Below are 26,978 nucleotides of genomic sequence, written 5' to 3'. Positions count from 1 at the left end.
AAGAGTTGCAAAAGAATGTTCCAAGTGTTGTGAAGGTACTTTACAGTTTGGAGAAATGGAACAATTGGTTCTTCCTACTTGTTTTGTTGGTTCTTCCTACCTGTTTTCCTTCCTCTTCATCTGAAGAGTTCCTGACATGGATACTTCTGCTGGGTTGGTAACCTTTCAGCTTTTCTTGACCGGACCAGTTGTTCTTTTGATCTGTTGTACTTTCCTCATCACTTCCTGGGTTATTTTTCCATTCTTTCATCATTTCTAGCACATTGGTTGGTCTCGCCGAAGAAATTATATTGCCCTAATGTTAACAATGAATTTTTGGTGTTATAAACAGTTTAGAAAACGGAAGACTCTTACATATTTTAGTAATATAGTCTCACAAATTCAGTAAGTCACATGGAAAAATTATAATGCTGAATAAATAGCAAAACTTTGGATGCCCTTTTGAGCATACTCCTTGTACTGGCACGTCTCAGACCTCTTCACTAATACTTTTACAATATGCCAAAATTTAGGGATGGGAGAATATTCTGGTTTAAAAGAATAGTGCAGCATGCTTGTGTGAAAGAACCACTACATAGGGCAAGTTCCTGGAATCCAAAGACCCCCTTACAGTGCCGTTCCTAGAAAATCAATAGGGAAGCTGAAAGAATGAAAGAAGTTGCCCAAAGTCTACTGGGTAAGCCTATATAACATCAAAATGTTTAGGTAAAAAATCTAAATTCAGTTGACTAGTCCGGTGCCGTGTCCAAGAATATAGATGTTTGACTTGAAAGCTCTTGGTTGACTGGAAGATTTCGATATAATGTGGTCATTTGATTATAATGGATTCCGTGCACTGTTTTAACCCCAGATGTGGCTATACCATACTAAAATTGACCATTTTATATTAACTATATTTTTCTCAAATATAATATTCCATTTAATGCCAAGAAATGCATGAATGCATTCTTAAATGCCTCCTGCTAGACTAGGTATGCCTTAAATAGTTTTGCTCCTAACTCAGACTAGTAGAGAAAGTTTGGACAAGAAGTTTGGATCACATTTAGATTAAAACAGGACGTTTAGGTGTGGGAACAACTATGGAGTGATCTAAGTTAATTTGATATGTGGGTGGATTGAAGCATTAAGCAACAGTGATACAGAATAGTACGAGGCCAGGCATCTTAAGGGCAGCCATCTGAGTACACTGTTGAGGATTTGTAGAGTTCAATATATTCGTGGTTAAAGACACAGACAAATATTAAGCATGGAATAGTAATAATTAAATGAGGATCGTTATGCTATCCGTTCCCTGTCGTTCTTCTACGTCATCCTGTTTTAAGAAGGTCTATATTCTCACTACTTTTATAGCATCCTACTTTTTGTTGCACTTCTGCAGCCTCTACCCATTTACTCCCAGAATGCCTTTACTATGCCTTCTGCCAACCCGTAGCCTACATTTCCGTCAAGGCTCAAGTTGACAGTCATCTCCGTCAAGTATCCCAGAACTTCCAAAGATGTTGTCAACTTAAATGAAGCACAGATGAAGTCTCAGAGAGCAAAAAGGAGTTGAAATTGTTTAGAACGGCAGATAGTCTCACAGCTCTCATCTGAATGAGTTCTGATCTTCAGGGCTCTGTCAACAGCCCTACTTGACCCCAGTGATTCATCTAGCCTCTATTATAACCTCCTGGCTTCATCATGACCTTGAACACTAACCCACAGTGTCCAGGCTCCTGGAATACTAGTACACACAACTTTGCCTCAACTTAATTCTTTCATTAGAAAACAGAGACAATCTGACATCTATGTCTGTAATCCCGGTCCTCAATTGCTCTTCCCTGATAAACTCTCTACAAGTTAACTCTTTGGATCTAGAGTCATTTCTTCTAGGCACATGGTAGAATTTTGCTTCTCCACCTCTTTTGGAACATGATGATATGACTTGTTTTGACCAGTAAAATGTGATTTGAAATAGTGTGTATCACTTCTGGGTAGAAACTTGAAGAAAGAGCATGTAATTTACATGTTCTCAATTTCTGCCTTAGTAACTATAGAAGCACAGAGATGGAGCCTCCATCAGCCTGGGTCCCTGAGTGAAGACAAAGTAAAACAGAGCTTGCTCCCCTCCTCCCAGCCAATGTGCAATGGAAGGCATAAACAGCACTGAGATCTGGGGGTCACCTGTTACCACAGCATAATCTAGCCTGTCCTGATATAGACAGAAGATTAAATATTTACACTCTGTAAGTCACCTCCAAAAAGCTTTATAAAGAGTGAGCCCGCTATATAATCAGCATACCCAACAAAGTTGTAATTACTACACAAATCATATGCAATCAGTACCATGTGATAGCCAATTTATGTAGGCAGTCTTTGCTTTGCACAGTCCTGATATGCATGAATTTTACTCATCATGACTTAAATAATATCAGTCCCTCAGCAACACAGTTCAAATTTCAGTCACCATGGTACATTAACTATAATTGCATAAAGTTCAAACTTCACTGCTAGCTCTTCAATCCACGATCACCAGGTAAATTACAGATCTGCATCACAATCAGTGACCAATCACATCACTTCTTTCACAGTCTGTTGGTGATTGGACACTGTGCACCTGCTATTCAGTTCACACACAGACAGCAATGTGTGCAGTTGTGCTGCCTCCTTGTCTTGCAGGGAATTTGCCAACAAAAATGAAACTGCAACAAAGAAATTAAAAGTGATAATACTGGGAGTAAAATTTGAATCAAATGTAAATGGAATAACAGAAGAAATAGCTGACCATGGGAATGCTGCCACTGCCACTGTGAGAATCTAGATGCGCAACCAAAGGAACTTAGTGAAGGCAAACTTATCAACATAAATGAGGAAAGATGAAGATGCTTCAGAGAAAATGACACCCACAAAAAAACTTGACATTTAAAGAATTTTCAGAGATATTCAAGACATTGAAAAGACAAAGGATACAATGTTACAAGTTGATCCAAACTTGTAAAACAGTATGACAATTCACCAAGGCATAAAAAAGATGCTCCCCTCTGTATGATAAGAAGAAGGCAAGCACTGTTTCAACTAATCTTGATAAGTTTTTAACCCCAAAATAAGATACTTTAACTCTCAATATTTCTCTCAATATTAAATTACAGCACCAAAAATTTAGCTTTACTTTTATTTCATTCTCTCTCTGTATTTAGAACCAACAGTTAGGGAGTTTTTAATGTTTAACAAAAAATTTTAAAGGGCATGGAAAAATCACAATTTTTCCCATTGATTATTAAAATCATTTTGCACAGCTTCAGTCTGCACTATTTTTATGGTTCTGCACTCCTGTGCAAAGCAAGGATTACCTGTACTATCTTGAATCTGCATTTCTAGACAGCTTTCAAGTGCTTGGTTCACATATATCAATATATACACACAAAAGCATGGTGACTGACACGCTACAAATGACTCTATTTCTTATTGCAAAGAGACTGGGGAGAAGAGCAAAAGATCTAGAATAGGGTCATTATCCCATCAAAAACACTATACCATTTATAAATTTTTAACTATTTGCTTCCTATATTCCCTTGTGATATCAAACAGGGCACAAATGTTGGTATAGATTCCAGACTTTCCCTCTTGTCTGAAGTCCAGCCAGTAACTTACCAGACTAGCCCCTTCTTGCCTGCTAACAGTTGGAGGAAGAATTGCATCAGATACTTGGACTGACCAATGAATAAGTTGCCCAGAGCTGTGTGTCATGAGCCTTCTAGGCTCAAGAGAAATTACACATGAACCAACCAAAGAAAAATGGGTGGAATTGTTAGGGCAGACACTGGAGATTGTGGAGACACCTCACCACCAGAACAGTAACCTCTGAACTCCCTTTACTGGCTGTGTTAAGAGGGGTCACACCCTGAACTCATCAACCATGAAGCAGCAAATGGCAAGAAGGCAGCAGTAATAGGCTGATAATCTGAGGCTATCATAAGTAGAAAACAAACCTTTTTGTTAATAAATTTCCACTTGTTTAACTAACAGTTTGAGACGACTTCATTTTGAAAAACTGGAAAAACGAACACTCACAGAGGAGAAGCATTGGTCAAATACTAAGATTTGGATTTAATCTTAGTAGACAGGTCCTGCAAATAGGAACCCAAACATACATCCTCATCTAACAAAATTTGCCTTTTCAAGGACAGTGCCTATCAGTATTCTGTAAACAATAAGTCTTTTACAAGTATTTTTTAATGAACGAATGAATGATATGTATGAGTTGGGGTAAGATAGTATAAAACATAAAATCAGCAAAGCGAAAAGGAAACATTCTGGGTCTTTAACTTACGGTCATCATTTTCTACTTTTCGTAAGTAGCTAGAACTCTTTATTTTGTAATGTTCCGAGGAATAAATTTTTTTAATTAGAAAAATTTTTTATATCTTTATAAAAAAGATATAAAAGGACGCTCAACTTCACAAAATTAATAAAATCCAAATCAAAAACAATGAGTTGGCAATTTTCACCTAATAGATGGACATAAATTTAAGTTTGATAAAACTGTGTTGGTGAGGGTATGGGGAAACAGGCTCTCTCATTTACTTGCTTTTTATGGGAGGATAAATCGGCAATAAACTATCAAAATATGTAATGCACATTCTCCAAACCAGTAATTCAACTTTTAAGAATATATTTTATAGATATGCTGACACAGTATGTAAACATATACTTACAAGAACATTTGTGGCACCATTGTTTGTAACAGAAAAGACCTGAAACAATTTAAATATTCCATATTCATAGGGGCAAAATAATAGTGTATCCATAGTTTTGGATACAATACTGTTTTTCAAAAAAATAAGTGTATCTTCCCAAAATACATTAGATGAAAAAGAATAGTTTGCATAATATAAACCCATTTGTGAAAAGTGAATAATAAAAATGTTCAGAATGTATTTGAAAGAATACATAAGAGACTTAACAATGGTTATCTTTAGTAATTGGGAATGAGGGAATAGAGGGAGAAAGTTATTTTTCCTGCCTTGTTTACCATTTAAATCATTTACTAAGGGTAATGGCAACTATTATATGACTAAAAATTAATATAAACTATGTAGGAAAAGAAATAATGTAAGTTGCAGATACTCACAAAGGACTGATAGCACCCAGTAAGATCACCAAACATGCTCTCATGGGTCTCAGTGAGGCCAAGGCAGCAGCATAGAAAGGTAGTAAGGGCTGCTGAAGTAAGCAACTCTGTACCACTTTAAAATTTTTCCTAACAAAGGCATCTCAGTGATTTAGTTTTCACAAGTATAGCAAATAATGAGAATAGAGAAAATTGGTGTTGATATTCTCATTCTTTAAGAGGAAACAAACTGAGAAATTTAGTAATTTACCCTTATTCCAGAAGTGCATTTCCATTGTCTGCTAAGAATTTCTAGGTAGAGGTGCTGCTGAGCCTTCAATACTGTAATGTATATTTGAAAACTGCTCAAAGAGTTTTTCCCACCACAAGAAAAAAAATTTAAACTATGTGAGGTGATGGATATAGTAACTAAATTTATTGTGGTAATCATTTCACAATATACACATATATTAAATCACTATGTTACACATCTTAAATTTATACAATGTTATATGTCAAATTATGTCTCAATAAAGCTGGAAAAATAAAAACAAAATATATTCCAAACCAACATTCTTCAAATGGTTATGTGTACACCTCGCTGTACACCAAGAACGAAGACTTCCTAAGGGCTGTATGGGCAGGGATGGTTTGCAGGGAGTCAATTTCAAGACCCTCAATTTCCAATGACCTACTCTTTTTCAAAAGTCACCTGCTTGAGCAAGGATCTGCAGTAATTCTTTCCATGTTCTTTTCTTAAGTCAGCTTCTTACAATGCTTGTTATTGTACATATATTATTTGTGTGTGTGTGTGTGAGAGACAAAAGGCTCACATCTAGAATATACAACAAACTTCTACAAATCAATAAATAAAAAAAAAACTAATAGAAGAATGGAGGAAAGACTTGAACAGACATTACACAGAAGAAGATATCCAGAAGGTCAATAAGGATAAGTAAAGTAAAAGTGACCAATTTCATTTGTCATTCAGGAAACGCAGATTAAAACTGGACTTGAGGATATGGGGAGGGGGAAGGGTGAGCTGTGACAAAGCGAGAGAGAGGAATGGACATATATACACTACCAAACGTAAGGTAGATAGCTAGTGGGAAGCAGCCGCATAGCACAGGGAGATCAGCTCGGTGCTTTGTGACCACCTGGAGGGGTGGGATAGGGAGGGTGGGAGAGGGAGACGCAAGAGGGAAGAGATATGGGAACATATGTATATGTATAACTGATTCACTTTGTTATAAAGCAGAAACTGGAGAGGATGGGGAGCAAAACTAGAACTCTTACACATTGCTGGTGAGTCATACAGACTGCCAAGAGTCACATGAAAAGATGCTCAACATCACTAATTATTAGAGAAATACAAATCAAAACTATAATGAGATATCACCTCACACTGGTCAGAATGGCCATCATCAAAAAATCTACAAACAATAACGCTTGAGGGGGTGTGGAGAAAACGGAACCCTCCTACACTGTTGGTGGGAATATAAACTGGTACGGCCACTGTGGAGAATGGTATGGAGGTTCCTTAAAAAACTAAAAATAGAACTACCATATGATCCAGCAATCCAACTCCTGGGCACATATCTGGAGAAAACCATAATTCAAAAAGTACATGCACCTCAATGTTCATTGCAGCACAATTTACAATAGCCAAGACCTGGAAGCAACATAAATGTCCATCAGCGGAGGAATGGATAAAGAAGATGTGGTACGTATATAGGATGGAATATTACTCAGCCATAAAATAGAATGAAATTGTGCCATTTGTAGCAACATGGATGGACCTAGAGATTGTCATACTGAGTGAAGTCAGTCAGACAGAGAAAGACAAATATCATATGATAACGCTTATATGTGGAATCTTAAAAAATGGTACAAATGAACTTATTTACAAGACAGAAACAGAGTCACAGATATAGAAAACAAACTCATGGTTACCAAGGGGGAAATGGGGGGGGGAGGGATAAATTGGGAGACTGCGATTGACAGTACACACTACTATATATAAAATAGATAACTAATAAGGACCTACTATATAGCACAGGGAACTCTGCTCAACACTCTGTAATGACCTATATTGGAATAGAATCTAAAAAAGAGTGGATATATGTATATGTAAAACTCATTCACTTTGCTGTACAGCAAAACTCACGCAACACTGTAAATCAACTATACTCCAGTAAAAATTAATTTTTAAAAAAGATACTATTTACCCACATCTATTCCAACACCGGCTACTGCCAGACTTCTTTTTTGCGGTACGCGGGCTTCTCACTGTTGTGGCCTCTCCCGTCGCGGAGCACAGGCTCCAGACGCGCAGGCTCAGCGGCCATGGCTCATGGGCCTAGCCGCTCCACGGCATGTGGGATCTTCCCGGACTGCGGCATGAACCCGTGTCCCCTGCACCGGCAGGCGGACTCTCAACCACTGAGCCACCAGGGAAGCCCCAGACTTCTTAATTTTTGGTTTATCTCACTGAGGTCTTGGTTTGTATTTCCCCAATCGCTAATGCGACTGAACATCTTGTCACGTGTTCATCAGCCAAATGTGGGTCCTCTTCTGTAAAAATGCCTGGCCCTAAAGCAACTATACTCCAATAAAAATTAATTTTAAAAAATGCCTGGCCCTGTCTCTTTGTACATTTTCTACTAGGTTGTTTGTCCACTTTTCATTGATTTGTAAGAATTATTGAGATTTCATGATATTAACCCTTTTTTGGTTTTTTGGGTTACAAAAGCCTTCTCCTAGTTTATAACCTATCCCTAAAGTGTTGTTTTATGAACAGAAGTTCTGAAGATTCATATTAAGTCAAGTTTATTCACCATTTCTTTTATGTTAGTGCCTTTGGTATCTTGCTTATAAAATCCTTTTCTACACAGTCCAAGGTCCAAAAGATTTTCACCTATATTTTCTACTAAAAGTTAAATATAAATTTTATTATTTAAGTCCTTGATTGATTTGCAGTTGACTTTTGTCTGCAGTGTGAGATAGGAACCCAATCTCGCTCTTTTTTTCATATGGACAACCATTTATTCCAGCTCCAGTTATTGAATAGTCTCTCCTTTTTCCACTGATCTGCCATACTACCACTGTCATAAAAGTTCCAGATATGCATGGATATGTTTCTGCACCTTCTATTTTATTCTACTGGTCAATTTGCTTATTACTGCAAATGATCACACTATGCTAATACAGCTTCATAAGTCTTAATATCTGGTAGAGCAAAACATTCAGAAATGTTTGGGCTATTTTCCACCCTTTAAGCTTCGATACAAATTTTAGGGTCAGGAAAGTTCGTGGAATTTTGATTGGATTTGCATCATGTATGTACATCAACATGAGGAAATCAGTTTTTATGATATTAAGTCTCCTGACCTATGATTATGGTATACCTTTACACTTTTCTTCAATGTTTTCCAATAAAGTTTCATAATTTTCCCCAAATCTTATCTTGAATTTATTTCTAGAAATGATATATTCTTGAATATTATTTTACATCTTCATTTTTTTACATTTTATATTGTTGCTTGCTAGTGAAAAGAAATACAATGTCAATCTCTTTTTTCCAGGTTTACTGAGATATAATTGATATATAACATTGTGTAAGTTTAAAGTGGACAATGTGTTGATTTGATACACTTATATATCGATGAGTATCAACCTTAAATCCAGCTACCTTACTCAGCTCTTCTATTATTTCAAATAGTTTAATAATTTGTCTAATAATTTGTATATTACTGCAAATAATAAGAGTTTTCTTTCTGTTTTCCAATTCTCATGACTTTATTTTCCTTGTCTTAAGTTGACTAAGATCAACAATGTTGGGAAAAACTATTGAAAGCCGATTTCCTTGACTAGCTTCTTATTTTAAAGAAATGTTTCTCACGTTTCCCATTTAAAACGATATTTGCTGTAAACTTTTATCAGGTTAAGGAAGTTTTCTTCTATTCCTAATTAAATTATGAATGTATACTGAGTCTTATTACAAGTGTTTCCATTAAATTATCATATGCTTTTTCTCCTTTAATATATTAATGTGTGAATTTATATTTACAGATTTTTTTCCAAAATTAAACCATCATTGTATTTTTAGGGAAAATCCAACTAGATCACGACCTTTTTTATAAACACAGTTGGATCCAACTTGCTAACATGCTGTTTAAGGTTTTACATCTATATTAATAAGTAATATGGATCATTTTCCTTTTTCATAGGTTTGGTTTACAATGGTCTAATTTTGTTATACTAGAGTATACAGAATTAATACTAGACTCAAAATAAATCAGGAAAATTCTCTCTTTGGGGGCACAGGAGGAGAGTTATAAATTTGACATAAAAGTTTGGTAGAACTAATCTGTAAAATCATCTAGGCTTGGTGTTTTCCTGGTGGAAGATTTTAAACTACTGCTTCAATTTCCTTAGTAATTATATAGGACAATTCAAGTTTTCTATTTATTCTTTTTTTTTTTTAGTTTTTTTTTGGGGGGGTGGACCATTTTCTAAAGTCTTTATTGAATTTGTTACAATATTGCTTCTCTTTCATGTTTTGGTTTTTTGGCCGTGAGGCATGTGGGATCTTAGCTCCCCAACCAGGATTGAACCTGCACCCCCTGCATTGCAAGGCAAAGTCTTAACCACTGGCCCACCAGGGAAGTCCCTTCTATTTATTCTTGAGACAATTTTATGAAGCTGTATTTTTTGAGGAAAATATTTTTTATGAAAAGAAATTTTGTCCATTTTTCCTAAGTTTTCCCCTTACCTTTTTAATATTTATCCTTTTAATTTCTGCTTTATCTGTGCCTGTATTCCCTTTTTCCTATTAATACTATTTTTGTCTTCTCTATTTCTTTCTTATTTTTGCCAAAGATTTATCTATTTGTTGGTCTTTTCAAAGAATCAAATGTTGGTCTCATTGATCTTCTCTTTTCTACCTTTCCTTTCCATTTAATTTATTTTCACTCTTACTTTGTTTTATTTTTCCTACTACTTTATTTGGGTATATTCTGTTGGGATTTTTTCCCTGAGATTTTAAGTTGGATATGTAGTTCCTTTTTTAGCCTTTCTTCTTTTCTTTCTTTTCTTTTTCTTTTTTTGCGGTACGCGGGCCTCTCACTTGTCGTGGCCTCTCCCGTTGCGGAGCACAGGCTCCGGACGTGCAGGCTCAGCGGCCATGGCTCACGGGCCCAGCCGCTACGTGGCATGTGGGATCTTCCCAGACCCGGGCACAAACCCGTGTCCCCTGCATCAGCAGGCGGACTCTCAACCACTGCGCCACTAGGGAAGCCCTTGTCTTCTTTTTTAACGTGAATACTCCAGGTGAAGTTTCTGCTGAAACACACCTTTACTGCATCTCACAGGTTTTGATACGTTGTATTTTTATTACCATTCAGTTCTACAAATTAAAAATTTGTTCTCATTAGTATTTATTCTTTAACCCATGACTTATCTAGAAGCATGTGATTTAATTTCCAAATATATACAGATATTTAATCTTATTGGCACTGACTTTTAACTTAATTGTGTATTGTTAGATAACATAATCTGTGTGAAAGTTATTGAGACTTGCTTTCTTCCTGGCCAGTTCAATTTTGGTAAATGTTCCTTCCACATGTGGTTAAGAAAAATGTATATTCTCTAATTGATGGATGCAGAATTGTATACATGTCCACTAAAATAAGCTTGTTACCTGTGTTGTTAAAATACCCTTGTTTCTGTTTTCATTTGCTTTACGTATCAATAATTGAGAGAAGTGCATTAAAATCTCCCACTATGATGGTGAATTTTCCAATTTCTCCACGTAATTTTGTCATTTTTGATGTATATTTTTGAGGTTATCTTATTAGTTGCATACATGTTTAAACTTATATATTTTGTTTGGATTGAACTTTTATCATTATAAAGTGACCTTCATTATCTCTAACGATGATTTGTTTGTGGCAAGGTATATTTAATTGATATTAATTCAGTTACTCAGGCTTTTTTTGGTTAGTGTTTGCCTGGTATGTTCTTTTCCATTCTTTTTCTTTCAATATTTGTGTCCTTATGCTTCAAATGTGCTTCTTGTAAATAGCACTTAGCTACATTTTTAAAAAGTCAACCTGACCTTATGTCTTTTAACAGGTATTTCTTTTTTAAAAATATTATTTTTTCATGTTTATTTATTTTTATTTATTTATTTATTTATTATTTTTGGCTGTGTTGGATCTTAGTGGCGGCATGCGGGATCTTTTGTTGTGGCACGTGGGCTTCTCTCTAGTTGTGGTGCGCAGGTTTTCTCTCTCTAGTTGTGGCACGTGGGCTCAGTAGTTGCGGGACGTGGGTTTAGATGCCCTGCAGCATGTGGGATTTTAGTCCCCCAACCAGTGATCAAACCCACATCCCCTGCATTTGAAGGTGGATTCTTTACCACTGCACCACCAGGGAAGTCCCTTAACAGGTATTTTTAACCCATTAACTTATTTGAAACTGTTTCTATCATTTAAGTTTGTTACTACAACTGTCTCACTCTTTGTATCTTTGTTAATCCTTTATTACTTTGAAAATCCATTGTCTACATCTTACATTTTAGCCCCCTCTTGTGTACCTATGTTCTCTCTCCGTTCTCAACACTTGTCATGTGTATATTATCTCACATTTTAAGTCTGGGTTATTATGAATATACTTTCTCCTCTTCTCCTTTGGTCTTTTTCTCTTTTTTTGGACACCAACACACTTTACTAAGGTATCTGAAGACTCTCGGTACACATGGCTCTTGCAGTATCTACTGGATTTCTTTGACCTCCTATTTAATTACTTCTATCAAGTGTTTTAAATCTAGGACTTGTGTGGCAAACCTGAGGCCTTGTATATTTGAAAATATTTTTATCATTCCCTTTCACTTGAATGACAATTTGGATGGATATAAAATTCTAAGTTTAAAGTTGTTTTCCCTGTAACACATTTAGAATTATTACTCCATTTACACTTGCATCCAATGTTGCTGCTGAAAAGTAAGATGTCAATGTGACTCTTGTTCTTTTTTATATGATATTGCTCTTTCTCTCTGGGAACATTTAGAATTTCCTCTTTGTTTTTGATGTTCTTAAATCTCATTATGTCTATTTTGTCAGTTTTTCCTTCTCTCTCCTATTTGGTAGTCTATCATCTATTTAGAGCTGAAGTCTTTCTTCTTTCTTTAATTCTGACGAATTATCTCTATTATTTTTTAAAAGATTTCCTTCTCCCTCTTTTTACTTTTTTTCCTGAGACTCCTATTATATGGATTTTGTAACTTTTACTTTCAATTCCTTATAGCTTTTTTTTATTTTTTCAATTTGTTTATCTTCACCTGTTCCCTTCTATAAAGTTCTATTAAAGTCCCATAATCTGATCATCCAGTTTTTTTAATTCATTCTTCAGCTGCACCCATTTCACTACTTATCCTATATAACTGTATCTCTATTTTAACTATTATACCTAAATGGTTCTACCTGGTTTTGCTTTATCATTTCTTGCTTCATATTATTAACATCTTCCCTTATCTCTTGTAGCATGTTCATTTTGTTGACTTCTAAATTCTTGAACTGCCTATTCTAAACTCTCTTAATGGTGTGTGAAATGTGGCCTGTTAGCTCATACTCCACAGGGAGTACTGGCTCCTCAGGAGGACAGACCAGAACCAGGCCTTCAGCCCCAGGAGCTCAAAATCCCTAGGCACCAAAGATCTGCCCCCACAAAGCAACTCCTCAGTTCAGGGTTTCAACCTTATCAAACTTCTCCTCCAAGGAGGAACAACCCAAGGAGGAGGCACTTCTAAAAGTATAACCCACCTGTTCTAGGGTGTGGAGGCCAACAGGTAAGTCAATGCCTAAATCCAATTCGCACCCATTTTCCTTAGCTTCTCACTCATGCAGGGCCTCAGTGCTGCTCTGATTTTACTTTCTACTCCTGTGAGAGGACAGGCATCAGCGTCCCGAGGCAAAGGGGAACTTGGGTTGTTTTTGTCTTCCTATTTTACTTCCTTCCCTGGCTGTAACCTCACTCATACATGCCAGCTCAGAATATCCCCTTATCTTCCCAGGGGTTTTGCACACTATTCTCTGAATCCTGGTATCATGAGGTTTCTCTCTAAAGTTACTCTAGGTTTAATCTTCAGAGAACATGCAGAAGTTTGTGCTAATTCAGTACCTTGTCAGGAACCAGAGCCTCCTCCAGCTGGCCTTTCACTAGGTGGTTTTTGACATATAACCCAAACAGATTTAAAGAAATGAGTGACACTGCTACATCAAAATTCCTTCTACTTGTTTATAAGGTTCTCAGTGCTTACATCTATGGAAACTGAAAACAATAATACAACTGATGCTGAACACTGTCTCTCTCTAACATTAAGTAACATTCAATCATGGATGGATGGCTATTTGGGGGGAAATGTAGCCCTATCCATCCACTAAACAGATATTTTTCCAATACAATTTGACTTATGTTTGATAATTATTAACAATTATAATTACATTCCCTTGATCAATTATAAACAAATAATTAAAGTCACTCTTAAATAATTTTTAAAAATTTAGAGCCCTAGGGTCACGAGAAATAAAAACAAAAATATAAATATATATTTGAGCTGTTTTTTGCAAAATGAAACAAATGATAGGGTGATTAGTAAAAAGTCTTTCATGCAAAAATATATATTACATTGGGATAAATGCGGTGGAAGAAATGCAATACAAAAACAAATTCAAAGAAAAGAATGGATAATCTAAAGTTTCTTTTTTAAAAAAAATTTTTAAATTTTATTTATTTTTTTATACAGCAGGTTCTTATTGGTTATCCATTTTATACTTATGAGTGTATATATGTCAATTCCAATCTCCCAATTCATCACACCACCCCCTCCCCGCCACTTTCCCCCCTTGGTGTCCATATGTTTGTTCTCTATGTCTGTGTCTCTATTTCTGCACCGCAAACTGGTTCATCTGTACCATTTTTCTAGGTTCCACATATACGCGTTAATATACGATATTTGTTTTTCTCTTTCTGACTTACTTCACTCTGTATGACAGTCTCGAGACCCATCCACATCTCTACAAATGACCCAATTTCGCTCCTTTTTATGGCTGAGTAATATTCCATTGCATATATGTGCCACATCTTCTTTATCCATTCATCTGTCAATGGGCATTTAGGTTGCTTCCATGACCTGGCTATTGTAAACAGTGCTGCAATGAACACTGGGGTGCATGTGTCTTTTTGAACTATGGTTTTCTCTGTGTATATGCCCAGTAGTGGGATTGCTGGGTCATATGGTAATTCTATTTTTAGTTTTTTAAGGAACCTCCATACTGTTCTCCATAGAGGCTGTATCAATTTACATTCCCACCAACGGTGCAAGAGGGTTCCCTTTTCTCCACACCCTCTCCAGTATTTGCTGTTTGCAGATTTTCTAATGATGGCCATTCTAATTGGTGATATCTCATCGTAGTTTTGATTTGCATTTCTCTAATAATTAGTGATGTTGAGCATCTTTTCATGTGCTTCCTGGCCATCTGTATGTCTTCTTTGGAGAAATGTCTATTTAGGTCTACTGCCCATTTTTTGATTGGATTGTTTGTTTTTTTGATATTGAGCTGCATGAGCTGCTTATAAATTTTTGAGATTAATCCTTTGTCAGTTGCTTCATTTGCAAATATTTTCTCCCATTCTGAGGGTTGTCTTTTCGTCTTGTTTATGGTTTCCTTTACTGTGCAAAAGCTTTTAAGCTTCATTAGGACCCATTTGTTTATTTTTGTTTTTATTTCCATTTCTCTAGGAGGTAGGTCAAAAAGGATCTTGCTGTGATTTATGTCATGGAGTGTTCTGCCTATGTTTTCCTCTAAGAGTTTTATAGTGTCTGGCCTTACATTTAGGTCTTCAATCCATTTTGAGCTTATTTTTGTGTATGGTGTTAGGGAGTGTTCTAATTTCATTCCTTTACATGTAGCTGTCCAGTTTTCCCAGCACCACTTATTAAAGAGGCTGTCTTTTCTCCATTGTATATTCCTGCCTCCTTTATCAAAGATAAGGTGATCATATGTGTGTGGGTTTATCTCTGGGCTTTCAATCCTGTTCCACTGATGTATATTTCTGTTTTTGTGCCAGTATGATACTGTCTTGATTACCGTAGCTTTGTAGTATAGTCTGAAGTCCGGGATCCTGATTCCTCCAGCTCCATTTTTCTTTCTCAAGACTGCTTTGGCTCTTTGGGGTCTTTTGTGTCTCCATACAAATTTTAAGACTTTTTTGTCCTAGTTCTGTAAAAAATGCCATTGGTAATTTGATAGGGATTGCACTGAATCTGTAGATTGCTTTGGGTAGTACAGTCATTTTCACAATATTGATTCTTCCAATCCAAGAACATGGTATATCTCTCCATCTGTTTGTATCGTCTTTAATTTCTTTCATCAGTGTCTTATAGTTTTCTGCATACAGGTCCTTTGTCTCCCTAGGTAGGTTAATTCCTAGGTATTTTATTCTTTTTGTTGCAATGGTAAATGGGAGTGTTTCCTTAATTTCTCTTTCAGATTTTTCATCATTAGTATATAGGAATGCAAGGTATTTCTGTGCATTAATTCTGTATCCTGCAACTTTACCAAATTCATTGATTAGCTCTAGTAGTTTTCTGGTGACATCTTTAGGATTCTCTATGTATAGTATCATGTCATCTGCAAACAGTGACAGTTTTACTTCTTCTTTTCCAATTTGTATTCCTTTTATTTCTTGTTATTCTCTGATTGCTGTGGTTAGGACTTTGAAAACTCTGTTGAATAATAGTGGCGAGAGTGGACATCCTTGCCTTGTTCCTGATCTTAGAGGAAATGCTTTCAGTTTTTCACCATTGAGAATGATGTTTGCTGTGGATTTGTCGTATATGGCCTTTATTACGTTGAGGTAGGTTCCCTCTACGCCCACTTTCTGGAGATTTTTTATCATAAATCGGTGTTGAATTTTGTCAAAAGCTTTTTCTGCATCTGTTGAGATGATCAAGTATGGTTTTTCTCCTTCAATTTGTTAATATGGTGTATCACATTGATTGATATGCGTATATTGAAGAATCCTTGCATCCCTGGGATAAATCTCACTTGATCATGGTGTATGATCCTTTTAATGTGTTGTTGGATACTGTTTGCTAGTATTTTGTTGAGGATTTTTGCATCTATATTCATCACTGATATTGGTCTGTAATTTCCTTTTTTCACAGTATCTTTGTCTGGTTTTGGTATCAGGGTAATGGTGACCTCATAGAATGAGTTTGGGAGTGTTCCTTCCTCTGCAATTTTTTGGAAGAGTTTGAGAAGGATGGGTGTTAGCTCTTCTCTAAATGTTTGATAGAATTCACCTGTGAAGCCATCTGATCCCGTACTTTGCTTGCTGGAAGATTTTAAATCACAGTTTCAATTTCATTACTTGTGATTGGTCTGTCCATATTTTCTATTTCTTCCCGGTTCAGTCTTGGAAGGTTATACCTTTCTAAGAATTTGTCCATTTCTTCCAGGTTGTCCATTTTATTGGCATAGAGTTGCTTGTAGTAGTCTCTTGGGATGCTTTGCATTTCTGTGGTGTCTGTTGTAACCTCTCCTTTTTCACTTCTAATTTTATTGATGTGAGTCCTCTCCCTCCTTTTCTTGATGAGTCTGGCTAATGGTTTATCAATTTTGTTTATCTTCTCAAAGAACCAGCTTTTAGTTTTATTGATCTTTGCTATTGTGTTCTTTGTTTCTATTTCATTTATTTCTGCTCTGATCTTTATGATTTCTTTCCTTCTGCTAACTTTGGGTTTTGTTTGTTCTTCTTTCTCTAGTTCCTTGAGGTGTAAGGTTAGATTGTTTATTTGAGATTTTTGTTGTTTCTTGAGGTAGGCTTGTATTGCTATAAACTTCCCTCTTAGAACTGCTTTTGCTGCACACCATAGGTTTTGGATCGTGTTTTTGTTGTCATTTGTCTCTAGGTATTTTTTGATTTCCTCTGATTTCTTCAGTGATCTCTTGGTTATTTAGTAACGCATTGTTTAGCCTCCATGTGTTTGTATTTTTTACATTTTTTTCCCTGTAACTGATTTCTAATCTCATAGCGTTGTGGTCAGAAAAGATGCTTGATATGATTTCAATTTTCTTAAATTTACTGAGGCTTGATTTGTAACCCAAGATGTGATCTAACCTGGAGGATGTTCCATGTGCACTTGAGAAGAAAGTGTAATCTTCCATTTCTGGATGCAATGTCCTATAAATATCAATTAAATCTATCTGGTCTATTGTGTCATTTAAAGCTAGTATTTACTTATTAATTTTCTGTTTCGATGATCTGTCCATTGGTGTATGTGAGGTGTCAAAGTCCCCCGCTATTACTGTGTTACTGTCGATTTCCTCTTTTATACCTGTTAGCAGTTGCCTTATGTATAGAGGTGCTCCTATGTTGGGTGCATATATATTTATAATTGTTATATCTTCTTCTTGGATTGATCCCTTGATCATTATGTAGTGTCCTTCCTTTTCTCTTGTAACATTCTTTATTTTAAAGTCTATTTTACCTGATATGAGTATTGCTACTCCAGCTTTCTTTTGATTTCCATTTTCCTGGAATATCTTTTTCCATCCCCTCACATTCAGTCTGCATGTGTCCCTAGGTCTGAAGTGGGTCTCTTGTAGACAGCATATATATGGGTCTTGTTTTTGTATCCATTTAGCGAGCCTGTGGTTTTTAGTTGGAGCATTAAATTCATTCATGTTTAAGGTAATTATCCATATGTATGTTCCTGTTACCATTTTCTTAATTGTTATGGGTTTGTTTTTGTTGGCCCTTTTCTTGTGTTTCCCACTGAGGGAAGTTCCTCTAGCATTTGTTGTAGAGCTGGTTTGGTGGTGCTGAATTCTCTTACCTTTTGCTTGTCTGTAAAGCTTTTGATTTCTCTGTCGAATCTGAATGAGATCCATGCCAGGTAGAGTAATCTTGGTTGTAGGTTCTTCTCTTTCACCACTTTAAATATATCGTGCCTCTCCCTTCTGGCTTGTAGAGTTTCTGCTGAGAAATCAGCTGTTAACCTTATGGGAGTTCCCTTGTATATTATTTGTCATTTTTCCCTTGCTGCTTTCAATAATTTTTCTTTGTCTTTAATTTTTGTCAATTTGATTACTATGTGTCTCAGCATGTTTCTCCTTGGGTTTATCCTGCCTGGGACTCTCTATGCTTCCTGGACTTGGGTGCCCATTTGCTTTCCCCTGTTAGGGAAGTTTTCGACTATAATCTCTTCAAATATTTTCTTGGGTCCTTTCTCTCTCTCTTCTCCTTCTGGGACCCCTATAATGCGAATGTTGTTGCATTTAATGTTGTCCCTGAGGTCTCTTAGGCTGTCTTCATTTCTTTTCATTCTTTTTTCTTTATTCTGTTCTGCAGCAGTGAATTCCACCATTCTGTCTTCCAGGTCACTTATCCATTCTTCTGCCTCAGTTATTCTGCTATTGATTCCTTCTAGTATATATTTTTTTTTAAGACTAGTCCTTTGTTTTATTAATTAATTAATTTATTTTTGCTGCGTTGGGTCTTCGTTTCTGTGCGAGGGCTTTCTCTAGTTGTGGCAAGCGGGGGCCACTCTTCATCATGGTGCGCGGGCCTCTCACTATCGCGGCCTCTCTTGTTGTGGAGCACAGGCTCCAGATGCACAGGCTCAGTAGTTGTGGCTCATGGGCCTAGTTGCTCCGTGGCATGTGGGATCCTCCCAGACCAGGGCTCGAACCCGTGTCCCCTGCATTAGCAGGCAGATTCTGAACCACTGCGCCACCAGGGAAGCCCCCTTCTAGTGTATTTTTCATTTCAGTTCTTGTATTGGTCATCTCTGTTTGTTTGTTCTTTAATTCTTCTAGTTCTTTGTTAAACATTTCTTGCATCTTCTTGATCTTTGCCTCCATTCTTTTTAGGAGGTCCTGGATCATCTTCACTATCATTATTCTGAATTCCTTTTCTGAAAGGTTGCCTATCTCCACTTCATTTAGTTGTTTTTCTGGGGTTTTATCTTGTTCCTTCATCTGTTACATAGCCCTCTGCCTTTTCATCTTGTCTGTGTTTCTGTGAATGTGGTTTTTGTTCTACGGGCTGCAGGATTGTAGTTCTTCTTGCTTCTGCTGTCTGCCCTATGGTGGATGAGGCTATCTAAGAGGCTTGAGCAAGCTTCCTGATGGGAGGGACTGGTGGTGGGTAGAGCTGGCTGTTGCTCTGGTGGGCAGAGCTCAGTAAAACTTTAATCCGCTTGTCTGCTGATGGGTGGGGCTGAGTTCCCTCCCTGTTGGTTGTTTGGCCTGAGGCAATCCAGCACTGGAGGCTACAGGCTCTTTGGTGGGGCAAATGGCGGCCTCTGGGATGGCTCACACCAAGGAGTACTTCCCAGAACTTCTGCTTCCAGTGTCCTTGTCCTCATGGTGAGCCACAGCCACACCCTGCCTCTGCAGGAGACCCTCCAACACTAGCAGGTAGGTCTGGTTCAGTCTCCTATGGGGTCACTGCTCCTTCCCCTGGGTCCTGATGAGCACACTACTTTGTGTGTGTCCTCCAAGAGTGGAGTCTCTGTTTCCCCCAGGGAAAAGTCCTGCAATCAAATCCCACTAGCCTTCAGAGTCTGATTCTCTATGAATTCCTCCTCCCGTTGCCAGACCTCCAGGTTGGGAAGCCTGAGGTGGGGCTCAGAACCTTCACTCCAGTGGGTGGCCTTCTGTGGTATAAGTGTTCTCCAGTTTGTGATTTGATTTTATTGTGATTGCGCCCCTCTTACTGTCTTATTGTGGTTTTTCTTTTGTCTTTGTATGTGGGGTATCTTTTTTGGTGAGTTCCAGTGCCTTCCTGTTGAAAATTGTTCAGCAGTTAGTTGTGATTTTGATGCTCTCGCAAGAGGGAGTGAGCGCACATCCTTCTATTCTGCCATCTTGAACCTATCTCTCAACTGCATTTCTAAATACTTCAATTCCTGGCTGTGCCTCCCTGGGAGGATCCTGAGCAAACCCCGGTCCTGTCCACATGGATGTAGCCCCAGGTTGTCCTGAAGCCCAAATCCCAGCAAGTCCTATGGAGACTGAACTCCTGTTGCAAGGACGCTGGCCCTTCGAGTCCCAAAGCGGAGGACCTGGTGGTGCTTGAGGAGACAGAACTCTAAAGTTTTTGTTAAAGGATAATTTGCTCATAAATTTTTTAAATTGGATGAGATGGAGGTGTTATATATGTAAAAAAAGTTAGATTTATTTTTAATTACCAACATTTACAATATATAGGAAATTATATCCCTTGTAATTATTTACATTTATGATGAAAAACTTTTAAGCTCAACCTAACAATATCTGAAGAGATTCGTTACTTTTCAGTCTTTCTGAAATTATTCAAGCACAGACGTTTGAATATACTGTTCCAAAAAGCACCTCATTCTTCTTCCAATCTACAAAACCAGTAAGTCTTCTATACTTTTGTCTTACCCCATTTTCCTAGTCACCTGAAAAAGTTTTTATTCCTTCTACTCTTTCATCTAACATTTCTTCTTAGTTGAAAAATTGTGTTGATTGTCTTTCTAATGTCTATTTCTCTCCTCTCCTCTGTTCCATTCTCACTGCCCTCGTTCCAATCTTTATTATCTCACCTGAGTCCTATTTCAGTTCTCCAACTTTACTTGCCACTCTGCAAACCATATCACACATACTGTTGCCAGATTATTCTTCCTGAAGTTCTGTCTGCCCTGGCCAGCAATACATCCACCAACCCACTAACTGATAGAGTTGACCTGTGAAGAATCTTAGACACTTGCTACTTGTTCCCAACCTGCTCCAATGCCTATCCTGTTCTATCTCCCCATTAAGATCCTGTTTCTGCCCTTCAGCCATGATCTGTGCATAAGGATCCCTCAAATTTATTCCTAGGGCCCTTCTGGCTTCACACTATTTCAGCCAGGATACTGCATTAGAAGAGGAGCTCCCCCCTCAGAATAGCCCACAGACCCCATCCAAGTCCACTCAAATCACTCCACAAGGGTTGAAGGGACAAAGCAGAAAACAAAACTCACATAAGTTCAGCTATGATCTGGTACTCCAGTGCCTTTCAGTAGCAATCCATCGTCAAACAAGTCAAATACAAAGTCTTCTCTATGTAGGCCAAGGTCTAGAGCAAAATAGCCCTAATCTGCCTTTACAGCTTAATTTCCCACTACTTCCCTACATGTCTTCTATGAGTCTAAAAAACCAGAACTACTAATATACTTCATTTTTTCTTTCTCTATATCTTTGTAAAGTTCTTTCTATCTAGAATCCCCTGCCTTCTTACCATGACTCCAACTTTAATTTCTACTTTTACCCATTTATTTAGAGTCAGATCACATATTACCTTCATTTTAAGTGGTTTTTGTAACCCGCTAAAGGGAATAATAGCTCTCTTCTTAAAAACCTAATAGTACTACTACTATACTATATACTGTATAAATACATGTTTTATATATTAAATATAATATATATTTAATATACATTAATAAGTACAAATATGATATAATATTTTATAGAATATATATTTTATACAGTATATTTTTTATATATATATATATATATATATATATATATATATATATAAAATATGTATACACACACACACATCATATACTCATTCTCTGCCTGTGTTTTTGTTTTAAACTTTCCACTATGCTTTGGGCAACCTGTAGGAAGGGACTATGCCAGACTCATCCTTGTGTCCTCCACAGCACATAGTAGTTATTCAATGAATATTTGTTTGAATTATTAAGTATATATCAATCACTGAATTTTGAGTAAATGCCCAAGGTTCCTGGTTCATGAACTTCCAAACATAATTCTTATTTATTAAAAAACCTTCATTAAAGAGGGCTTTCAAAGTGTATTCATATATGTAAGATAATTCAGAATTTAAGAATAAGTAAATATATCAATAGTAAAATAAAGGTAAGAGACTTAATATATTTAGGAAGAAAATATACAGTAGGAAAAAAAATAGTTAGGTATTAGAATAATTACCAGTAATTAGTTAGGTATCAGAAAATTCCAATTCTTTTACATAGAGTATACAGGCTAAAGGTTAAAAGCTAATGACCAAAGCCTAAATAACAGTTTGTGAATTAGTGAACAAGGACCCTGTTCACGCATAGGAAAGAGTGTTCTGAAGTTAGACCCTACAGTTCATTACAAGAGCATTTGTAAAGTGTGACTAAAAAGCAAAGTACACTGTAATTTGTGGTAAATCACTCAATGGGAGAGACTGTGTTTTATTCATCTTTGTACCCACATAGTGCCCGATGAATTAAAATCAAAAGACACTTGTTAAAATCAACATAGACATTTAAATGACTGTTGTCCCGTTTAAAATAAGCCACCCTGCAAGACTGACGCACTATAATAATAATTTCCTTCCGTCAAAGAGCTTGCAATTGTTCCCCACTATCTATGGCAGGAAGTTAAAACTCTTTAGCCTGGGATTCAAGTGCCCTCACAATTTTCTTTCCTTTTCTAAAGTCTTATTTCCCACTTCTTTCCTTCAGGCATCTTATTTGTCAGTCAAATTGAACTCCTGATTTCACACTTGCTTGCCTCTGTATCCCTCTGTTCATCTGGCAATTTATGTCATTTATCATTTTCTTCTTTGCTTTGTATCTTATACATAGCTTGTTTTCCTTATTATATTGTAAGTTCCTCATGTCAGAGACTAGGTCCTATATGTCTTTAACTATATTTTATTACCTAGCACAGGGCCTGGCACATGGTAGGCACACACACAAAGAATCTGTTGAAGGAATTACTGAATAATACCAGTAGAGCTCAACTCCGGAAACTACTTTTTGACAAGCCGTAAAAGAAAAATGCTTTTGTTAATTTATGACAGAGTTCTTAAATATAAGCAGGCATTAAAAATACTGGGGAAACTTGTTAAGTATGCAAATTCTTGGTGTTAGTTGTTACCAGGGGACTTAATACCAAGGGGCAACCATAACTATCTAATAAGGAATGAAGTCCTGAACCACTGCTGAGAATGAAAAGGGCAAAAAAGAAGAAAAGGATAAAGAGGATAACAGGCACACTCTTGGCAGTGGGAGTCATCATCAAACTCTTCCTTTGTAGTAAAGTCATTATTGGCTGTTTTTCCTTGCATCTGATCTTCGACTTTTTTTTTTAAATACCTGGGTTTTTGTTTTGTTTTTTATAAATTTATTTATTTATTTATTTTAGGTTGTGTTGGGTCTTCGTTGCTGTGCACAGTCTTTCTCTAGTTGCAGCGAGCGGGGGCTACTCTTTGTTGCGGTGCGCGGGCTTCTCACTGCGGTGGCTCCTCTTGTTGCAGAGCATGGGCTCTAGGTGTGCGGGCTTCAGTAGTTGTGGCACACGGGCTCAGTAGTTGTGGCACATGGGCTTAGTTGCTGCACAGCACGTGGGATCTTCCCGGACCAGGGCTCGAACCCGTATCCCCTGCATTGGCAGGCGGATTCTCAACCACTGCGCCACCAGGGAAGTCCCGATCTTTGACTTTTTAAATCAGGATGACAATATCTGTTTAAGACCCATTCACTTAAATGTACATAGCGAAGCAATGATTATTTTTCTCAGAATACTTTTCAGGTATGTACTGTATTTCAAAATGCACAATATATAGGTAAACCATAGAAACTTTTTATCCAATAAAGCTCTTTGAAAAGAATGTTACTATTTGTTCGGTATTGGAAGATCAGTTCTTCTTATAAAGCAGTAAGGCACTGAGAGAACTAATGTGTTCTCTTTAGATTATTTCAAACAGGATATGAATTACAGGAAGCAAGACTTCAAGTGGTTAAGAAGAAAAGAGTTTTGCCTTTCAGAAGTTTACAAAATGCCAGTATTCTAAACTTCATACACTGAACTCCTTAGGATAGTCTGATATAGTACACGCTATCTGTCACTTCTCTATCCATTTGGCAAAGACTACATAGAGACAAATGTTACAGAGGCTCAAAAATGGAGACTTCTGGAAAAATGACCAAAGCCAGAAATAAAGTTGTACTAATTAGAAAACAAATAATTAAATGGCCAAACCCGAATGTTGTGTGATGCTGAAAAGAGATAGATTTCTAAAGCATACCATCTGTTTTACAGTTTTTATTTTGCTGTACTGCAAATCTACTCAGTAGTTTTGCAATGATCTAGCTGCTAACTCATTTGCACAATTACTTTAGGCCAGAAATACTTATTGCACAGAATCATTTGAGAGTTCAACACATTCACAGAAGAGGGCAGATATAAACCATTTTTGAGTGAAGACAATTTCTTTAGTCCTTAAAGAAAATGTTATTCAAAAAAAATGATTAGAAATTGCCAAAAGAAAATCAGAATGCTATCACTATAAATTTATGGTATCTAAACCTATCTAGGCCTCAGGGTCACCATCAACCCCTCTGTTGGCCATTCTAATGAAAACTCATTCTCATCTTGACCCCTCGGCAGCGTTTACCTGGGAGCTGACTGCTCCTGCTTTCTCAAACACTCTTCTCACTTAATTTCCTTGGTACCACCCTCCTGACTTTCCTTCTTCCTCATCAGCTATTCCTTTTCAGCCTCCACTGCTAGCTTCTCCTCTTCTAAATGTTGTAGTGTTTAAGGCAGGGTGCTAAGGCCTCTTGTCCTTTCTATCTGTATTTTCTTCCTAGCTTATCTCTTCAGCCCAATGGCTTTACATGGCATCTATACTCAGGATTCACAGATTTATATCTCCAGCTCATTCTTCTCGAGTTCCAGGCTCATACATTCAATGATCTATTTGAAATCTCCACTTGAATGCTACATAGGCATCTCAAATTTAGCATGTCTCATATGGAACTCTTGACTCACCACTCTTCCCCCAGAAAAAAAAAAATCTATTTCTCCTACAGTCTTCCACATCTCAGCAAATGGCACTACCATCCAACCAGCTGTTAAAGCAAAATCTAAAAATCATCCTGATACCTCCCTTATCCTTATCTCTTATCTGATCCATCACCAAGCCCTATCAAATATACCTAAAAAATATATTACATTTATTTCTCTTCAACTCTATTGCTACCACCCTGTCCAAGCCACCATCATCTCTCAACATTACTACTGCATTATAAGCATATCATGTATTTGCAGTACCTAACACAGTGTCTAGCAAGTCATAGATGTAAAATAACTTTCGGCATAGATAAATATTACTTAGCAATATTCCTATGTCTCTAAGACAATCTCTAATTTCCATTCTCAGACATTTTCTGACATACCTACAGATATTCATTTACTGAATCATCTACTCATCCAGCAATTATTTATTATTGTATTAATTGGTATTAGGTTTAACTGCATATTTCACAGTATCTCAAAGATGACAGACATTTGTCTCCTGCTCATATAAAAACGTCTGGAGGTAGGCAATCAAGGGCTGGCATAGCAGCTCTATGTGCTAAGAGCCCTGGTTCCTTGCATCTTGTTGCTCTGCTATCCCGTTTATAAATTCCACTCTATGATCTAATATGGCTACTTAAACTCCACCCATCACAGCTGCATTTCAGTCACTAGGGAAGAAGATGGATGTGAGGAAGGCCATACCCCCTCCATTTAAGGACACTTCCCAGAAATTGCTCCTACCTCCACTTAGATCTCATTGACCAGCACCATAACTAGCAACGATGGGGAAGAACTAGCAAAGAAGACAAGATAGCAATGTTACCAGCTAAAAGCCAGGATCCTCATTTCCACAGAAGAAAGAGAAAATAAATACTGAGAGGTAGTAGCATCCTCTTCCAAAGTTCCTGCTGTGACCAGGTAATGTTCTGGGTACAGGGATACAAAGACCAGTAAGACATAGGGTCACAAGGGCTTCCCTGGTGGCGCAGTGGTTGAGAGTCCGCCTGCCGATGCAGGGGACACCCGTTCGTGCCCCGGTCCGGGAAGATCCCACAGGCCGCGGAGCAGCTGGGCCCGTGAGCCATGGCCGCTGAGCCTGCGCGTCCAGAGCCTGTGCTCCGCAACGGGAGAGAGGCCACAACAGTGAGAGGCCCGTGTACCGCAAAAAAAAAAAAAAGACATAGGGTCACTGCTCAAGGCATTAGTCCAATGGGGGAAAGCAATATGTAAATGAATAATTACTCAAGATTTCAAGCCAGGCAACAGACACTGTTAGAAGACCTTGGCTTTTCTGAATCCCTGAAGATTCCTTGCATCCAAAGAGTTGAAAGAGAAGTAGATGGTTCCAGTGCTTTACATCACTAAACTATACAGACTGCTTCAATATTCCACAGCTTTAATAATGGACATTTCTCAGCTCTATTTTACTGGATTTGATACAAAAGAAAAGTTCATTTAAACCTCTATAAACATATATAAACAACAGTGGTAGTAATTTTAACAGTTTGAAAATACCCATTTCAGAAATGTGGCAACACTCAATAATTTTTTTAACTTGTCAGAAGATGAAACTAAATGACTGTTTTAAGAAGACTATATATAAACTACAAGGCCAGATGAGAAGAAATAAGCAATGACGGCATGCCAAAAAGAAAAAAAAGAAGTAATACTGTAACTTACCGTTAACCACTGGTTATCTAGTAGTTCCTTAGCTGTGATTCTATGAGCAGGATCTACTTTCATAAGTTGTTTCAAAACACTTTTAGCTGCAAATAAGGGAAAAATCCTGAAAGTCTTATTTATCTCAACTATAATTAGTACCACACATTTTCCAGTTTATTTAGGATTAGGTCTGTATGATATGAAGGAAACTTCTCAGTTATAAAATAAGTATCATCAGTACCAATGGCTAGTATTAAATAAAGTTTAAGGCCTACAGTGAGGTTTTATTGCCTGGATTACCTGGTTTATGGTCTATAGTAAAAAATTAG

The 26,978-nt window shown here is 37.1% G+C and overlaps 1 protein-coding gene across 9 annotated transcripts in view; it reads right to left on the bottom strand.

Annotated features, from left to right (window-relative positions):
- Nucleotides 1–26,978, bottom strand: part of STK33 (serine/threonine kinase 33) — a 181,986-nt gene that overhangs the window by 17,326 nt on the left and 137,682 nt on the right. For 8 of the 9 annotated variants that reach the window (XM_067750002.1, XM_067750008.1, XM_067750006.1 and 5 more), the window contains 2 exons: nucleotides 26,668–26,753; nucleotides 101–295 (listed from right to left, as the gene is read on the bottom strand). In XM_067750002.1, the coding sequence (XP_067606103.1) occupies nucleotides 101–295; nucleotides 26,668–26,753 (281 nt within the window). The remainder of the gene's footprint in view (nucleotides 1–100; nucleotides 296–26,667; nucleotides 26,754–26,978) is intronic. The other variant, XM_067750009.1, reaches the window with a different exon arrangement.

This window comes from Pseudorca crassidens, chromosome 9, assembly GCF_039906515.1.
Source record: "Pseudorca crassidens isolate mPseCra1 chromosome 9, mPseCra1.hap1, whole genome shotgun sequence".
Taxonomy (NCBI): domain Eukaryota; kingdom Metazoa; phylum Chordata; class Mammalia; order Artiodactyla; family Delphinidae; genus Pseudorca; species Pseudorca crassidens.
This window is presented reverse-complemented; position numbering and strand designations above follow the sequence as displayed.